Source organism: Vitis riparia, chromosome 19 (genome assembly GCF_004353265.1).
Source record: "Vitis riparia cultivar Riparia Gloire de Montpellier isolate 1030 chromosome 19, EGFV_Vit.rip_1.0, whole genome shotgun sequence".
Taxonomy (NCBI): Eukaryota; Viridiplantae; Streptophyta; class Magnoliopsida; order Vitales; family Vitaceae; genus Vitis; species Vitis riparia.
In genome coordinates this window covers 9,143,854-9,158,272 of record NC_048449.1, presented here as the reverse complement: position 1 = coordinate 9,158,272, position 14,419 = coordinate 9,143,854, and the positions used below count along the sequence as shown (strand labels likewise).

At 34.5% G+C, this 14,419-nt stretch overlaps 2 protein-coding genes across 2 annotated transcripts in view; both read left to right on the top strand.

Annotated features, from left to right (window-relative positions):
- The window catches only part of LOC117909277 (threonine--tRNA ligase, mitochondrial 1-like), a 31,512-nt gene extending 19,434 nt beyond the window's left edge, over window positions 1-12,078 (top strand). The window contains exons 8-20 of the mRNA XM_034823236.1: window positions 3,532-3,620; window positions 3,702-3,798; window positions 3,879-3,965; window positions 4,540-4,624; window positions 5,498-5,592; window positions 5,877-5,909; window positions 6,005-6,091; window positions 8,318-8,410; window positions 8,491-8,583; window positions 8,685-8,906; window positions 9,406-9,477; window positions 10,749-10,820; window positions 11,757-12,078. Coding sequence (XP_034679127.1) covers window positions 3,532-3,620; window positions 3,702-3,798; window positions 3,879-3,965; window positions 4,540-4,624; window positions 5,498-5,592; window positions 5,877-5,909; window positions 6,005-6,091; window positions 8,318-8,410; window positions 8,491-8,583; window positions 8,685-8,906; window positions 9,406-9,477; window positions 10,749-10,820; window positions 11,757-11,852 — 1,221 coding nt within the window. The 3' untranslated portion in view covers window positions 11,853-12,078. The remainder of the gene's footprint in view (window positions 1-3,531; window positions 3,621-3,701; window positions 3,799-3,878; window positions 3,966-4,539; window positions 4,625-5,497; window positions 5,593-5,876; window positions 5,910-6,004; window positions 6,092-8,317; window positions 8,411-8,490; window positions 8,584-8,684; window positions 8,907-9,405; window positions 9,478-10,748; window positions 10,821-11,756) is intronic.
- A 1,476-nt stretch (window positions 12,079-13,554) lies between these two features.
- Window positions 13,555-14,419, top strand: part of LOC117908551 (probable helicase MAGATAMA 3) — a 50,214-nt gene continuing 49,349 nt past the window's right edge. The window contains exons 1-3 of the mRNA XM_034822192.1: window positions 13,555-13,724; window positions 13,812-13,965; window positions 14,246-14,379. Coding sequence (XP_034678083.1) covers window positions 13,620-13,724; window positions 13,812-13,965; window positions 14,246-14,379 — 393 coding nt within the window. The 5' untranslated portion in view covers window positions 13,555-13,619. The remainder of the gene's footprint in view (window positions 13,725-13,811; window positions 13,966-14,245; window positions 14,380-14,419) is intronic.

Here is a 14,419-nt window from a genome sequence, read left to right as displayed (position 1 = left end):
CCCATAAGTCTGCACAGGGTACAACTCTTTCCCCACACCTTTGCTTGCACGTGACCCACAATCCTCATCACCTTTAACCTTGGAGCAAGATAATTGCTATTGAAACTACTCGGAATCACTTTTGAAAACTTAAGAGGGACCTTTCCACCACAACTGCAAGGAGAAACTCAATGAACCGACCACAACTTGCAAAGTACTTGGAAAGTCCTTTCCATCTAGCTTCACTAGAATCCTAGCCCATTGCAATTGAGACAAAGAAGCAGTATCTTCGTCCATAATGATGAAACCTTTGCAATAGTTCCCAATCTTTTGGAGCACCTCCTAATGCCATAGATTCATAAGAAGTCTCAACACTCTCACCCACGCTTCCTTAACGGACCACCCCTTAACCAACCGCCTAGCCTTCAAAGCTCAACTTGCTTGATGCAAGACTCTCTCCTTAAACCTTCTTGAGCCTTTAGTAAGGACCTTCTATGCCTTCAAACAATCTTCAAACTCAAACATAAGAAGAGCTCCCCCAAAAACTAAAATAGTTAAATCCCCTGTCAAAGGCTAAAGATCAATTGCCCATCTCTTCATCGAACCTAACTTCGGTACCAAGATTGAGCCCTCATCAAGCTTCCCAACCAGACAACACTTGTATTGCTTCTCCCTACTTTGCACCTTACTCCCCAAGCTGAAGCCAAACCACATCTCCCACCAAGCCCATATTCTTCTTAACTGTGTTCGCACAGGTCTCATTTCTTGACTCCACTCCACCCTAGAGCTACTCCTTTTCTCTACTGTAATGACCTCTTCCCTTACCTCAATTGCACAAACAACCCCTAACGAACAAAGTTTCTCCACCAAAATGGACTAACCCCCATGAAGACCCCTCCTTTTTGGAAAGATCAAAGAAAATCTCTCTGCCTTTGTCATGATAACATAACAAAAAATGAACCTCCTTGCACTATTTGATTGACGCTCTAGTTTGAACTTCCTACCCCCCTCCTCTTAAACTTTACTCCATCTCTGCAACTCCTCATCTCTATAGCATGCTTCCACCCTTTCCAACAAGCATCATAAACTCAACTCCCCAAATCTAACCCAAACTGAGAAGCCTTTGCCTAATTCCACAATTGCACCTCTCAATCTCCCACCTCCTCTTTAGAGAGATCAAAGGACTGTGAATGCACTACAAACCAACACCATCCTTCTCTCATGGTTTTCACTTAAGCCATCTAGGAATATCTCAAAATTACGAATTAAAGCTCCAAATTCCCTTGAAGCTCTTCAATTTTCACCATCCACTAAACACAGAGCTGAAGCAAAAACGATGGTGAAGACTAGAACCGAGTGTCCCTTCAACCATTGCTATTTAATAGATATAGAATAGTTTCATATATTTAATTAATAACATAATATAATATTTTATCATGTATAATGTTAAATAACAATATTACGAATAAAGAAATAAAAATAAAATATTAATATTAATTAGTGCCAATATGTTATATTTAAGGTGAAATTAATATAATTAAATGTTTAATAAATATAAGCTAATATCATATATTTAATAATAGAACTTAATGTAAAATATTTAATAATATAATATAGTGTCTATTTATTATGTTTAATAATAAATAATAATATTACTTGTAAAGAAATAAAAATAAATTATCAATTAGTTGTTAATATTTTCTTTAATACTCTATATTTGTTGCAAGTGTTAAGTTGATATTTCAAAAATTATTTGAGGGGGTATTGGATAATTTAAAATATCAGTAAAGAAAATATTCCAACTTTTGAAAATCACTTTTAAAAGAGTACCTCTTGCCTACTTCTCAAAATGGTTGCCAAAGTAGGTGATTATCTCACAATCGCTTTTCTTTTATTTTACTAAACACATGAGTTATTAAAAATTATAAGAAAAGTGATTCTAAGGGGGTTTAAAATCAAAACCCAAATGGGCCCTTAGTGTGATAGGTTCCATTTTTGGTTCATGGTTTTATGTATCGGTGTTGGCTTGTATTGGCAAACTGTGTTACAATACAGTACCAACTGAAATTCAATATACATGCATGTAGCAAATATATACGACAATATAGCTAGGAGGGTGGTTGTCTTGGCAATACCACATCTTGCCCAACCATTGAACATTTGAAGTTTAAGCCTCAGTTGCCCTCGATCAAGGCTATAGCCTCAAGGCTAATTCATGGAGTCTTCCCCCTTTTTTTTTTTTTGATCAGTAAGAAAAAATGTGTATTGCAAAAGAGGCGCTAAAGAAGCGACTCAAATAGATACAGAGAAGAACAACTCACCCCCTTACAAAAGAACCCAAACCACTAGAAAAACACAAAAAAAACCCCCTCCCTTATCGAATACACCCCCATTCAATAAAATCTATTAAGGTCGGAGACCCATATTTTATCCACAATTTGGTTTCCGACCAAAGTAAATACAAAAAAGAAATTTTCGGCTTTTGGATGGACAACACACTGTCCTCAAAAGCCATTGAATTCCTAGTCTTCCAGATAACCCAAAACAAGCATAACGGCCCCAAAAGCCACGCCACCTTCCTCTTCTTGCCCACAAAAGAGCCTCTCCAACCTATAAGAGTTTCCTTCACCGAATGTGGAAAAACCCCAAGAAACTCCAAAGAAAGAGAGGAGCAAAGTCCACACCTCCCTTGTTCTTTCACAATGTAGGAGAAGGTGGTCAATCGACTCCCCACACTTTTGACAAAGAAAACACCTATTAACCAAAACCCAACCCCTCTTTTGCAACCGATCCAAAGTCAAAACTCTACCCCACGAAGCCTCCCATGCAAAGAAGCTAATCTTGGGCTGAGCACAAGACCTCCAAATAATCTTTGAAGGGAACAAAGCTGAAGAAGCTGGCTGCATAGCCTTATACAAGGACTTTACCGAAAAAACCCCGTCCTTTGATTTCACCCAACTCACTCTGTCCTCCTCATCCACCCTCACCATCTTCCCTTCCAAATAACATAGTAACCTTCCCACTTCTTCCAACTCCCAATCATTAAACGGCCTATTGAAAGTAGGAGTCCAACTTCCCCTCCTATCCTCCTCGGCTGTCCAAACTTCATTTACCCAAGCCTCTTTTGATGTTGCTAATGCAAAAAGAGACGGGAAAACCTCACTTAAAGGGCTGGTACCCTTAAACCTCAAGGTCTAAGTCTTAATAGCCTTTTAAAATACTGTTTAATATATTGTTTGAGTTTTTCGTTTTATGGTATTGTTGAGTGTATAGGATTGTGGAAAGCCCATAAATGAGTCTAATTGGTCTATAACATGAATATGATGAATGATAATTTTTTTGCATCCTTTACATATTATTTGTCTTCTAGGTGCTACTTCTAGAAGGCCTTAGTGAGACTAGTTTTTTCTATCTCTTCCTTCTCTATTTTCTCTTTCTTATGTTATTGTCATTTGTGCGTGTTTCAAATATTTTTTTTTTGATGGGTAAATTGTGTGTTTCAAATGATATTATGTAGTTATTGGTACTTAATGATTGTCATCTTTTGTTCAGGAATATATTGCTCGAATTGAAGAAGCCAAGAAATATGACCACAGATTGTTGGGTGTAAAACAGGAGCTTTTCTTCTGTCACCCACTTAGGTATAAGAAATTTGGTTAAGTTAATATTATATCCACATGATTAACATTGCAAATGATATTCATTTTGAATATGAATTTCAGCCCTGGAAGTTGGTTCTTCCTTCCCCATGGGGGTCGAATTTACAACAAGTTGATGGAGTTCATAAAAGCTCAATACAGGGAAAGAGGTTACCATGAGGTTAATGGACCAGCTCTATAGTCGTTGTAATGCAAAAATATTTATAATGAAAAGATTTCTAATGTTGCTTGCTTTGGCAGGTTTTCTCACCAACTATGTATAATATGCAACTTTGGGAAACATCTGGTCATGCTGCTAATTACAAGGAAAATATGTTTGTATTTGAGGTGTGGTTTTTCAACAAAACCATTTCTAGATAGTCATATTTCTTTATATTGTTGTCTTCAACGGTTCAGAAAGCCAATTTCTTGTTAAAGTGGGAGGGTGGAGAGACTTTAATATACTCTCTCCCTCTTTCTCTATATCTAATATTTATATATATACCCCTAGGTTTTTCTTTTTGATTGAATGCAAGAAGAAAGGAATTTTTGTACAAAAATGCATCTTATCTTTTTGGGATTTGAATTAAAAATAGGGAGGGGAATTTTTCTGGATGTGGGAGTGCATGCTCTAGGTGTAGGGCTGCTGTTTTTAATAGAAGTATACTGTTATAAGTATTTTATCCCTTGCATTGGAGGGTAATGTATTATTATTGTTTTTGTTGTTATTGTCACTGCATTATTACTACTGTTGTTTTAAAGAAATCTATGAAGTGGTTTAGGTTTTAGAAGGTGGAGTATGTATGCACCTAGATCTCTTTCTTAAACATTTTACTCATCCTTGGAGAAGTATATCTTTATATTTCATGTTCCTGGATCATGTTTACTTTGTTCTGAAACTACATCTAGTCTTTTGTTGTAGGTTGAAAAACAAGAGTTTGGGCTTAAGCCAATGAATTGCCCAGGGCATTGTTTGATGTTTGAACATAGAGTTCGTTCATATAGAGGTGAGTGCATTTGATTTTTTATATATTTATCTTAAATAGCATTACATGGTGCTCCTTTGCTCTTTGAGGCTCCATCTTAGATTGAGGCAATAGCCTTCTTTTGATCCATACCGATTCAAAAGGATGGAAGAACTTAAATTACCTGGATCTTGATGTTCTTTCAATATGTTTATCATTAGTGTTACCAATCAAATTGTTCTCTGCTGCAATTTTTAGTTATCTTAACTTGTATGCATTTTCTTTTTTCCTTTACAGTTTGAATATAAAAAAGATATAACAATTGTTAGAAATGCTTCTCTTGTTTTAGTAGTTGTCCCATGGGTTTCTTTAGGGACTAAACTATTTATGCTTTGATTCCTGAGGATTCTGTGTCTTTTTTTTTGCTTTGTGTGATGGTGGTACATTCCTTTGAGCTGATTCCATTTGTCAATTTACTTCTTAAAAGTAACCTCACCCCAAGTAAGTCTTGCTTTATATACGGCTACCTTGTCTGCTGATTTATAAGCCATATGTCTTATCCTATTATGGAACCGTTCTTGTTTTTTCCATGCCTTTCAATTTGGGCATGTTGGGCCTTACTGGTGTGGTCTGTTTGTTTTGTGTGGAGTCAGCTTATTTGACATGATAATGCATCTGTAAATTAGCATTCTCCCACAGGAAAGACAACAACTAAGTGTAGTTGTTTTTATTTGTTTGTATCTAAATCTAGGTTTAGACAATGAGCCTGTGTACAATTTCTCAGGAGTTATGAGAAGTGAATTTTTATAAATCCTGGTCAATCTCTCTGGTTCTTAATCGCTCGCACAATTGTAAACAATCTCCCTTTGGTATCCTTGCACCACCACATCCTAATTGTGTAGGATGGTTTTGCAGAACTTCCTCTTCGGCTTGCTGATTTTGGGGTCTTGCATCGAAATGAAGCCAGTGGTGCACTTACAGGTTTAACTCGTGTCAGGAGATTTCAGCAGGTATTCTTTTGGTTGTTGTAGCTTATTGATATCAGAATTTGGTGAAAATTGTACTGGGCTGGCTCCCCCTATGTGTTCGGGAGCCTTCCTGTACTGTCCTCACATAGCTATTAATTTTCATTGCTAGCTATCTTATGCGTCTTACCCTTACAGTTTTCTTGGGCCTGAAGTGCCTTATGTTTGTGGAAAGTTCCATTTAATTTGGATGTGGTTGAGGATTATAACACTAGTTCCATAATTTATATCTTTAGAAACAACCATAATTGGTCCCTGTTTTGCTGCAGGATGATGCACATATCTTCTGCAGGGAGTCCCAGGTGATTTTAGAGTTAATGATATGTAGCAAAATGTTGGTATAACTCTTTTTTTGTTTCCTGTACCTTGGGTGAATATTTTTACTTCAAATTTTCAGATAAAGGATGAAGTCATGGGTGTCTTGGATTTCATCAATTATGCCTACAATATATTTGGCTTCACTTATGAGCTGAAGCTATCTACAGTATGCATCTGAACCTTGTTTCTCCTTAAAGTATTGAGTTTGCCAACTTTCATGTTATTTCTAGAATCTATTAATGGTGATTCTCCCATGGATCAACAGATGTGAATTTATAATGGTGCTGATTGCACATATCAGTGTTCATTCCAGTATAATTACACAAAACTTACAAAAAAACGATAGTTTGGGTGCTTTATTTTTTATTTTCAGTTGTAGACCATTATGCAGTTGCTTTTCAAATTCCTAGCTTCTGTGGTCATTAGGGAGGCCTTTGAAGATTACCTTAGGAAAAATGGACTGATTGCCTGCCACAAAGGTTAAATGCTTCAGCTTTGGGTGCATATTCCTTTTGGGGTAGAATTGGAACTGTCAAGAGATATCTGTCAGGATGGATGCCGAAAGTGTAGTATCATCTCTTGTTTATAATTAGTTTATCCCCTAAGTGGTGCCTAGAGTTTGAAGGTTTGAAAACTGTCTCAGGTCTTTGTTAACAGAGATGTGTAGAAATTAGAAGCATAGTATCATTTTTTGACTGATAATGAATTTATCCCCTAATTAGGTGGTGCCTGAAATTTAAAATTTTGAAACCCTTTTCTGAAGGAAAAGATTGATATATGCAAAAGCAATTGAAACTAGTAGGAAAGACAATTAAACTCTCTAATATAATTTAGTTTCTTTTTTTTGATAGATTCTCTGATATAATTTAAATTGTGGTTTACATTTATTCTTTTCTGGAATGAAATTTTGGTACTTCTAGAAGATGTAAAAAACAAGGATATCAAAGTTGAAGTGCGCATTCCTTGTAATTAATTTTTTTATTGACTCATGGATCATCCACTTATACAGGTTTGACTAGGGTCTTGGTGTTTGGTTCATGTGGCAAGGGGTTGGCCTCTGTATTGAGGAGGTTCTAGGTTTGATTGTGTAACAGCCCCACACAGAAAAGAAGGGGGGAAATAAAAAAAGAAAAAACATGAAATCCGGGAGTTGACTTCATGTTGAGGGTCAATAAGAAAAATAAGTACAAAAATCGATGGGTTATATTTTGGTTCATAAGAGGACCAAATACTTGGGATAATGCATTATGGTTCTGGTTTATACAGAAGAAACAGCTGAGCCAAAGCTACTTTGAATCTTTAGACACTTCAATGTCTCGATAGAGGAATGCCCCTTGCCGGCCTTTAGGGATATATGATCTTACTGGTTCCTTTTTTGTTAGTAAGTTGGAATACTTTCTGTGATTTTGACTTGTGTTTTTTGGGCAGTTGGTGCCTGTTGTGTCTCAAAATGTTTGGCCAGTGGTTTTATTTTGCATATTCATTATTATAATATTTTGAATTGTCCTAATTGTTCCTCTATTATATGAGAGAGTTTTCTATTCCTAACTTAGTTAAGTGATTTCAAGGTCATTTTGAGCTTGAATGGGATAAGCAATCAAACTCTGTAAAGCTGTAATGTGTAATAACTGATTCCAGTTGCATCTTCTTTGATGAGCTTCCAGCTTACAAGTGCAAGGGTGGTTTAAGGCCTATTACAACCTCCTTCCCCCCCTCCTTGTACTTAGCCTTCCTTTTCTATAGCATAACTCAACTGAAGTTTCTTTACCAGCTCATTTTACCCATAGTATTTTTGTTTAATATTCATAGCATTTTGTTTAATTAACTAATAAAGGGGGTCAAATGATCATGTTTCCTTGTAGAGATTGTAACGTGAGTTGATCTCTATACATCCCTTGATGGTTATAGAATGTTTACTCTTAAAGATGTGTAGATGGTTGGACTAGGGATAACAGAATCCTTTATTTTGGTTCCATATATGAGGCCGATTCTTTAAAAATATAATGTTGAGTGAGTAATATTTGATTATTCCATGCAATGGCTTATATGTTAACAGCAATGTCCTAGGACCTTGAGATGTAAAACCCTGATTTAATGCTATCCTGATATTTTGTTTTCCAGTTTGGAGTTTTTTTAAGGCTTCTTATTTTTTTTGTTAGGCTTTTTAAAGGCTTCTTATGCACAGTGGTTTTGTTTAATACACATACTTTTGTGAGTTTGATCCTACATGGGGATGGTTGCACAAATTTTACTTTCAAAGATGTGCAAATCGTTGGGCAAGGGTTAATAGAATTTTTTATTTTGATTCTATATATCTTGCTATTTCTTAGATTATAATTCGGAGGAATGAGGAATATTTCATCATTCTTTGTAACACTTTTTTGTAATGTAGAGGCCAGAGAAATACCTTGGAGATCTAGAAACATGGGAAAAAGCCGAGGTTGCGCTTACAGAAGCTTTGAATCAGAGTGGGAAGCCATGGGAGGTAACTTTGCAATAAATTACCCTGTACCGTTCTATATTTGAAGTTCTCTTGCCTCTTATTATTTGAGTCATGCTATACAGATAAATGAAGGGGACGGTGCATTTTATGGACCAAAGATTGACATTAGTGTTTCTGATGCATTAAATAGGAAATTCCAGTGTGCAACATTACAGGTTTATCATGTTAAATTGCTTTTTTTATTCTTTAGTGTGCTGCTACTTTTGTACTTTTTGGTGCGGAATTAGGTTTTAATTAGTGGATAATGTGGTTGCAGCTGGACTTTCAGCTTCCTTCTCGTTTTGACTTGTCTTACTCAGCAGAGGATGAAGCTAAGAGGGAGAGACCTGTCATGATACACCGAGCCATCCTAGGGTCTGTTGAGCGTATGTTTGCTATACTTTTGGAGCACTACAAGGGGAAATGGCCCTTCTGGCTTAGTCCACGTCAAGCAATTGTTTGCCCTGTGTCAGAGAAATCTCAGCCATATGCACTTCAGGTAGTTTGCTATGTACGTTTAACAATTGCTGGTTAATGTCTATATTATTTTATATTTGGTTTCACACTCAACTTTCTAGAAATCTTTACTGATGCATACGCATGCCGTGGGACTAGGTAAATTTGACTCTTTTTTTTATTTTATTTTTTATATTTGAAACATATAGTGAATTCTTGTTTCCTATATGTTGGGCTGTATTCATCTAGATATTTGTACAGTTCTTTCTGATGCAGGTACATTATTCTTTTCTTAATAATGGCTGTGCCTTGTCTGTGTTTTCAGATTATGAAATGATATGACAATCTTTTTTCCCCTTATTTTCTCGATAACTTGCTCCATTTTTCATTTATTTATATTGGTTGGGTCATTTGAGGAATGGTTCTAAGAAACAATGGTGAAATTTGATAATTACAGTATGTTTTGACCCTTATTTGTTGAGTAAGAGTATACTGTAGAGCACACATTTAAAATTGTTACCTTATCAGTTGCATTCTCACAGGTAAGGGATCAGATTCATCAAGCTGGTTATTATGTTGATGTTGATACAACTGATAGAAAGATCCAGAAAAAGGTGTGTTTACCACTTTCCTTATCATCAAATTTCCATACTGAAAATGATCTTATATGCTTAGTGATTGTACTTATTTAAGAAGTGTTTCTTAAATATTAATGGAAGGGTATACTTGGTTTTACAAAATTATACACTCTTTCTTTCCCTGGAATTATGACGCTTTAATTGTGGTTTAAGAGCGTGATTCAAGATTCCAATTTCCAATGTCTTAGAGGAGGGGTTCAGTATTCATGCTAATAATTTCTGCTACAACTTCATACATTGTAAAATGAAAGTAGTAATGTAAACCTGCATTGATGAGTGGAATACTTCACAAATAACTAAAATTTCAAGCTTGAAGTATTACTAATTAGCTCTGATAAAAAAAAAAAAAGTTATTACTAATTAATGCAAATATAAACCTAAGAAGGGAAACTGTTCCACTGATTGGATAATAAATGCCATGATAGGTTTTATCTGTTGTTCTCATTGATGGAAGTCGGCATATTCATATCTTTGTAATGGGTATCCTTTTCAGTTGGTCACTTATATCACATATTGCACCAAAAAGGAACTAGATGATACTTGTGAATTACATATTGTGGGGGAAGCCTGTTTAGATCTCTTTCTATTCTGTGTAGTGTTCTCATTCATGTTAATGGTAATTATTATGCTATGTTGCATGGGTTCAGGTGCTGTCTGATATGGGTTTATGTATTATCTTATTCTTCACATTTCAAAAATTTTAAGATACATGGAGATGACTAAAAAGGATTTAAATAATGGGTATAAAAACTTGGATATGACATACTAAAAGGGAAAAAAAAAAAGAAAGAGAAAGTTTAATTAAAAATCAATTAAAAATAGAGATATTTTTAAAATAACTGCCATTTTTTCTCTCTTTTGTACCTTTTTTTTTTTTTTTTTAATTTCTTATCTTGGGGTATTTTTATAAAAGTACACTTGCCAGCAAACTTACTTTTTTTAAAAAAAAAAATATAATCATCTGCTAAAATCCATATTTTAAGCAAAGCACGATTTTCATGATTAAACATGATGAAATTGGATAGTCCGGGTATAGGTTTAAAGATTAAAATTGCTTAAACACTAGTTTATTTTGCCAAAATAAAATGTTTAATAAAAAATCCTAGTTTTTTTACACAATATCTCTAACTTTCAATATCCTGAATCCTCATTTTTTTGGTCACACAGATGCCTGTTGGAAATTGTTCCTTTTATTGTTTAATAATAACATATAAGATCTACTCATTACTGACTTAGTCTACCTACAGGTACGAGAAGCTCAGTTGGCCCAGTACAACTTTATATTGGTTGTTGGCGAGGAGGAAGCCAACACAAGACAGGTTTGACATATAATAATTGAATTCATATAGTTAGGTGCCTCTTGATGGGTTGCTGAGTTTTTAAACATTTAACTACTAAATTTGAGAGAGTTTGCACCTTTCTGTTGCATTGATGTGTATGAGTTGTTTGTCAACTGACTCTTGATCTTTGGTGAGCTGTGAGCAGTGTTATCTTGGCATAGTGCATGGATATAGAGTATCTAGGTGCCCCCAAATATATAGGGTGTTTAAACTTATGCTATCTTTGTATCATTTATGATTTTGGCATATACAAAATTGTCAGATGTGTACATTGCCCTTTGCCCTAAACTCCCTAGAAAATTGTTGAGAAATAGAACATAGAAAGCTCAATTTATGAACAACTTGGAAAACATTTAATTACATTGTAATCTAGATTAATTTCATGCTTGATGTAAACAAAAGGCAGAAGTGTGCAACAAGGTGGAGTTAATCCCCAAATCATTTTATGATGGCTATTCATTAATTAAAACCAAGTGTAAATTCCTTTATTTATCCTTTCTACCATATATTTTTCCCAAAATGTGATAGTGTTTTATAACTTCTTCATGGGTGTTTGGACATACTTTTTGTGCTCTGCATCTTAATTACTTTGACAACCACCCAACCACCCTTCCTCTCCCCACCCCCACAAAACACCAATTGCTGAGGTTTAGACATGGACTGTTTCCATTTTTAGATCAATGGTGGGGAGGGATATTAAGAACTTCTATCTTATTCCCAAAAGGATTCCATTAGAGGTCTAGATGGTATATGGATACTTAATTTTTCCATTAGAGGTCAGTGGTGAGGTGTAACCCTTGTCATAAATATGCCTTGGAATTTATCTCCTGGTTGTTGATCCTTGCTAAAAGTTTCTGTTCTCTCCTCTTCTATTCATTCTTTATTTTCTCCAATATACTTATTATCCATCCACAGGTGAGTGTCCGGGTAAGAGATAAGGGAGACCATTCAGTTATGAGCATGGAAAACCTCCTCAGTTACTTCAAGAGTGAAACTGCAGCTTTTCATTAGGTCCCCACGAAAAGGAAATGGGCAGCAGAATAGATGGATCAATATGCAAGTGATTTAAGAATTCAACCCACAGATCAGAAGGGCTTATACCTACTTTCTTGGATTTTGACTTGCCTTTTATTTATAAGTTACAATTGTATTGTGCTATGTGAATTTGGGTTGAACATTAGTAATATGATTTACCTTATATTGACAAATAAGAATTCATTCCCCTTTGCCACCCTCCGCCTATTCTTTTTTTTTTTTTTTTATATAAATAAAAATAAAATAAATAATTATACGGCTCTTGTGTGACATGATAGAGTCTATTTTAAACATAAGTTTCAAAGCTTTGTGAAATTTATGCACAATCCTTTACTATTTTCGCATACCAAAGGCAGCCAGATGGATTTGGTATGTGAGAATACGATGAAAATAGAAGTGAATGATAATACCAAGTAGAAGGAGAGAAGAATCAAAATTTGATTGAAAGTGAGATTTAAAATTTTTGACCGTGTGTACTTTTATTAATTAAAACATATTAATGAATTTCCATTATTTTTCTCTATTATAATATGTCAACATTATAATCACTTCTAAATAGACTTCATTGATTCATAGTAATTTTATAAAGTGTTTTTAATTTAAAATATGTTTTTTAAAAATAAAATAAAATAAAGTTTTTATAGAAAATCAGGAAACACTTTTAAAAATAAGAGGTTTTCTAAAAGGTTTTTTTTTGTAGATTGACTATCAAACACTTAAAAATTACTTTGATAGTGATTTTAGAAAACGCTTTTAATTTAAAAAGTACTTTTAAAAAATAGATATTTGGTCAATTTTCAAAAATGCTTTTAAAAATATGAAAAATCACTTTTAGTATTGAAAAATCACTTGTAATGTTTTAATAGAGATTGATGATATTTCTAAAAACACTTCCACTAAAATTTTTTTGAGGGGGTGATTCTAGAAAACATTTATAACATTTTTATCGTTTGAATGATGAAAATTTTTAAGTATTAAAAATATTAAAAGTGTTTTTTATAATTATTTTCAAACGGGCTCTAAATGTACTTTTATAATGTTTTTTTTTTTTTTTTTTTTCTCTAAGAAGCACTTCATTGACAATTCTCCTATAAACACTTTAAGAGAAAACATTTTTACTAAAATCACTTTAAGTAAAAATATGGTTAGATGTACTTGACAATGATTTTAAGAAGTGTTTTTAGTCTTTTATTTATTTATTTATTATTTTAAGTAATAAAATTTTCTAAAAATATTTCTTAAAATTACGGTTATACTCACTCTTAATTAATTATTAAATTGATAAATCAATCAATAAGGCAGGATGGATGGGAGTCTAATGTCCCATATGGGCTGATTGCGGATGTTGGTTGGGCCTTATATGTGGGGTAACTTCTACCTTCCATTAGCTTAAGATTTTGGGAATATATGTGACCCACCATTTGGTATCCCACGAACTGATGTCGGTGTGATCAACAACGTAAGTTGGGCCTTAAAAAATTAATTAATTATCAAACTTGAGAGACCCAAAATGCCACTATGAATATAACTATGGCCACGGAATATAAATCAGCCCACTTACACAGTCCAATAGTTCAGAATTTGGGCCGGCCTAGTCTGGGCCCATTATCACATAACTCTAGTAAACTAACGTCGTTTGCTTCTTGGGAATAAATCCCTCTGCTGCGCGTTCCCTCGGATTCAAGCCCACCTTTCTTAAACCCTTCTACTCTCGCTCTGCGGTTTTCTCTGTGAATGTGAGTAATGGCTATTGTCGACAAGAAGTCGCTTGAAGAAGAAGCCTGTATTCTTCGTTTCTGCAAAATAGTTCTGGGTTGGGACTATGTCCAACTCCTCAAAGAATCCAAGGTCAATAATCTAAGTTTTCTATCCAAAATTCATGTGTTTGGTTTTTCAAATCAGACAATTGAAATATAAAGTGGTTTCATGAAGCAGAAAAACAGCAGAAACATTGGTGATGGAAGTGCTCTGGGCCTGAGGAAGGTGAAGGATACATACACTGACATAGATGATTATCTCGCAACTTTCGAGCCTCTTCTTTTTGAAGAAGTAAAAGCCCAGATCGTGCAGGGCAGGGATGAAGAAGAGGGTATGTTTCTTTCGCAGAAAACTCAAGAAAACAAAGCAAAATTAAATATTTTTAGTATTTGCTTCCCGTTGATTTCCTTTATTGTTTTTTCCCTATGGTTTCTCGACTGCCAAACGGATGTAATTTCTATTTTTTATTTTTAAAGGTTTATAATGCGACCCAGATAGCTACACTCTAGATAAAATATAAATGTTTACATTTTTTATTTTATTCTTTTATTTTGAAGTTTACAATGTAATCCAGACAGAAACTAAAATACTATTTTTGATGGGCATTGCAGTGTCAGAGTGGAAGTTTGCGATAGTCCGAGAATGCAGTGAGACTGATGGGTTTAGCATACCGGTGGTTGGTTATAAGGCAGAGGAGGGTGAATCAATTTCACAAAATGATCTATTACTGCTCTCAAAAACAAAGGTGCCCACTCGTTTTATCTAAAATGTGATGAATCAATTTC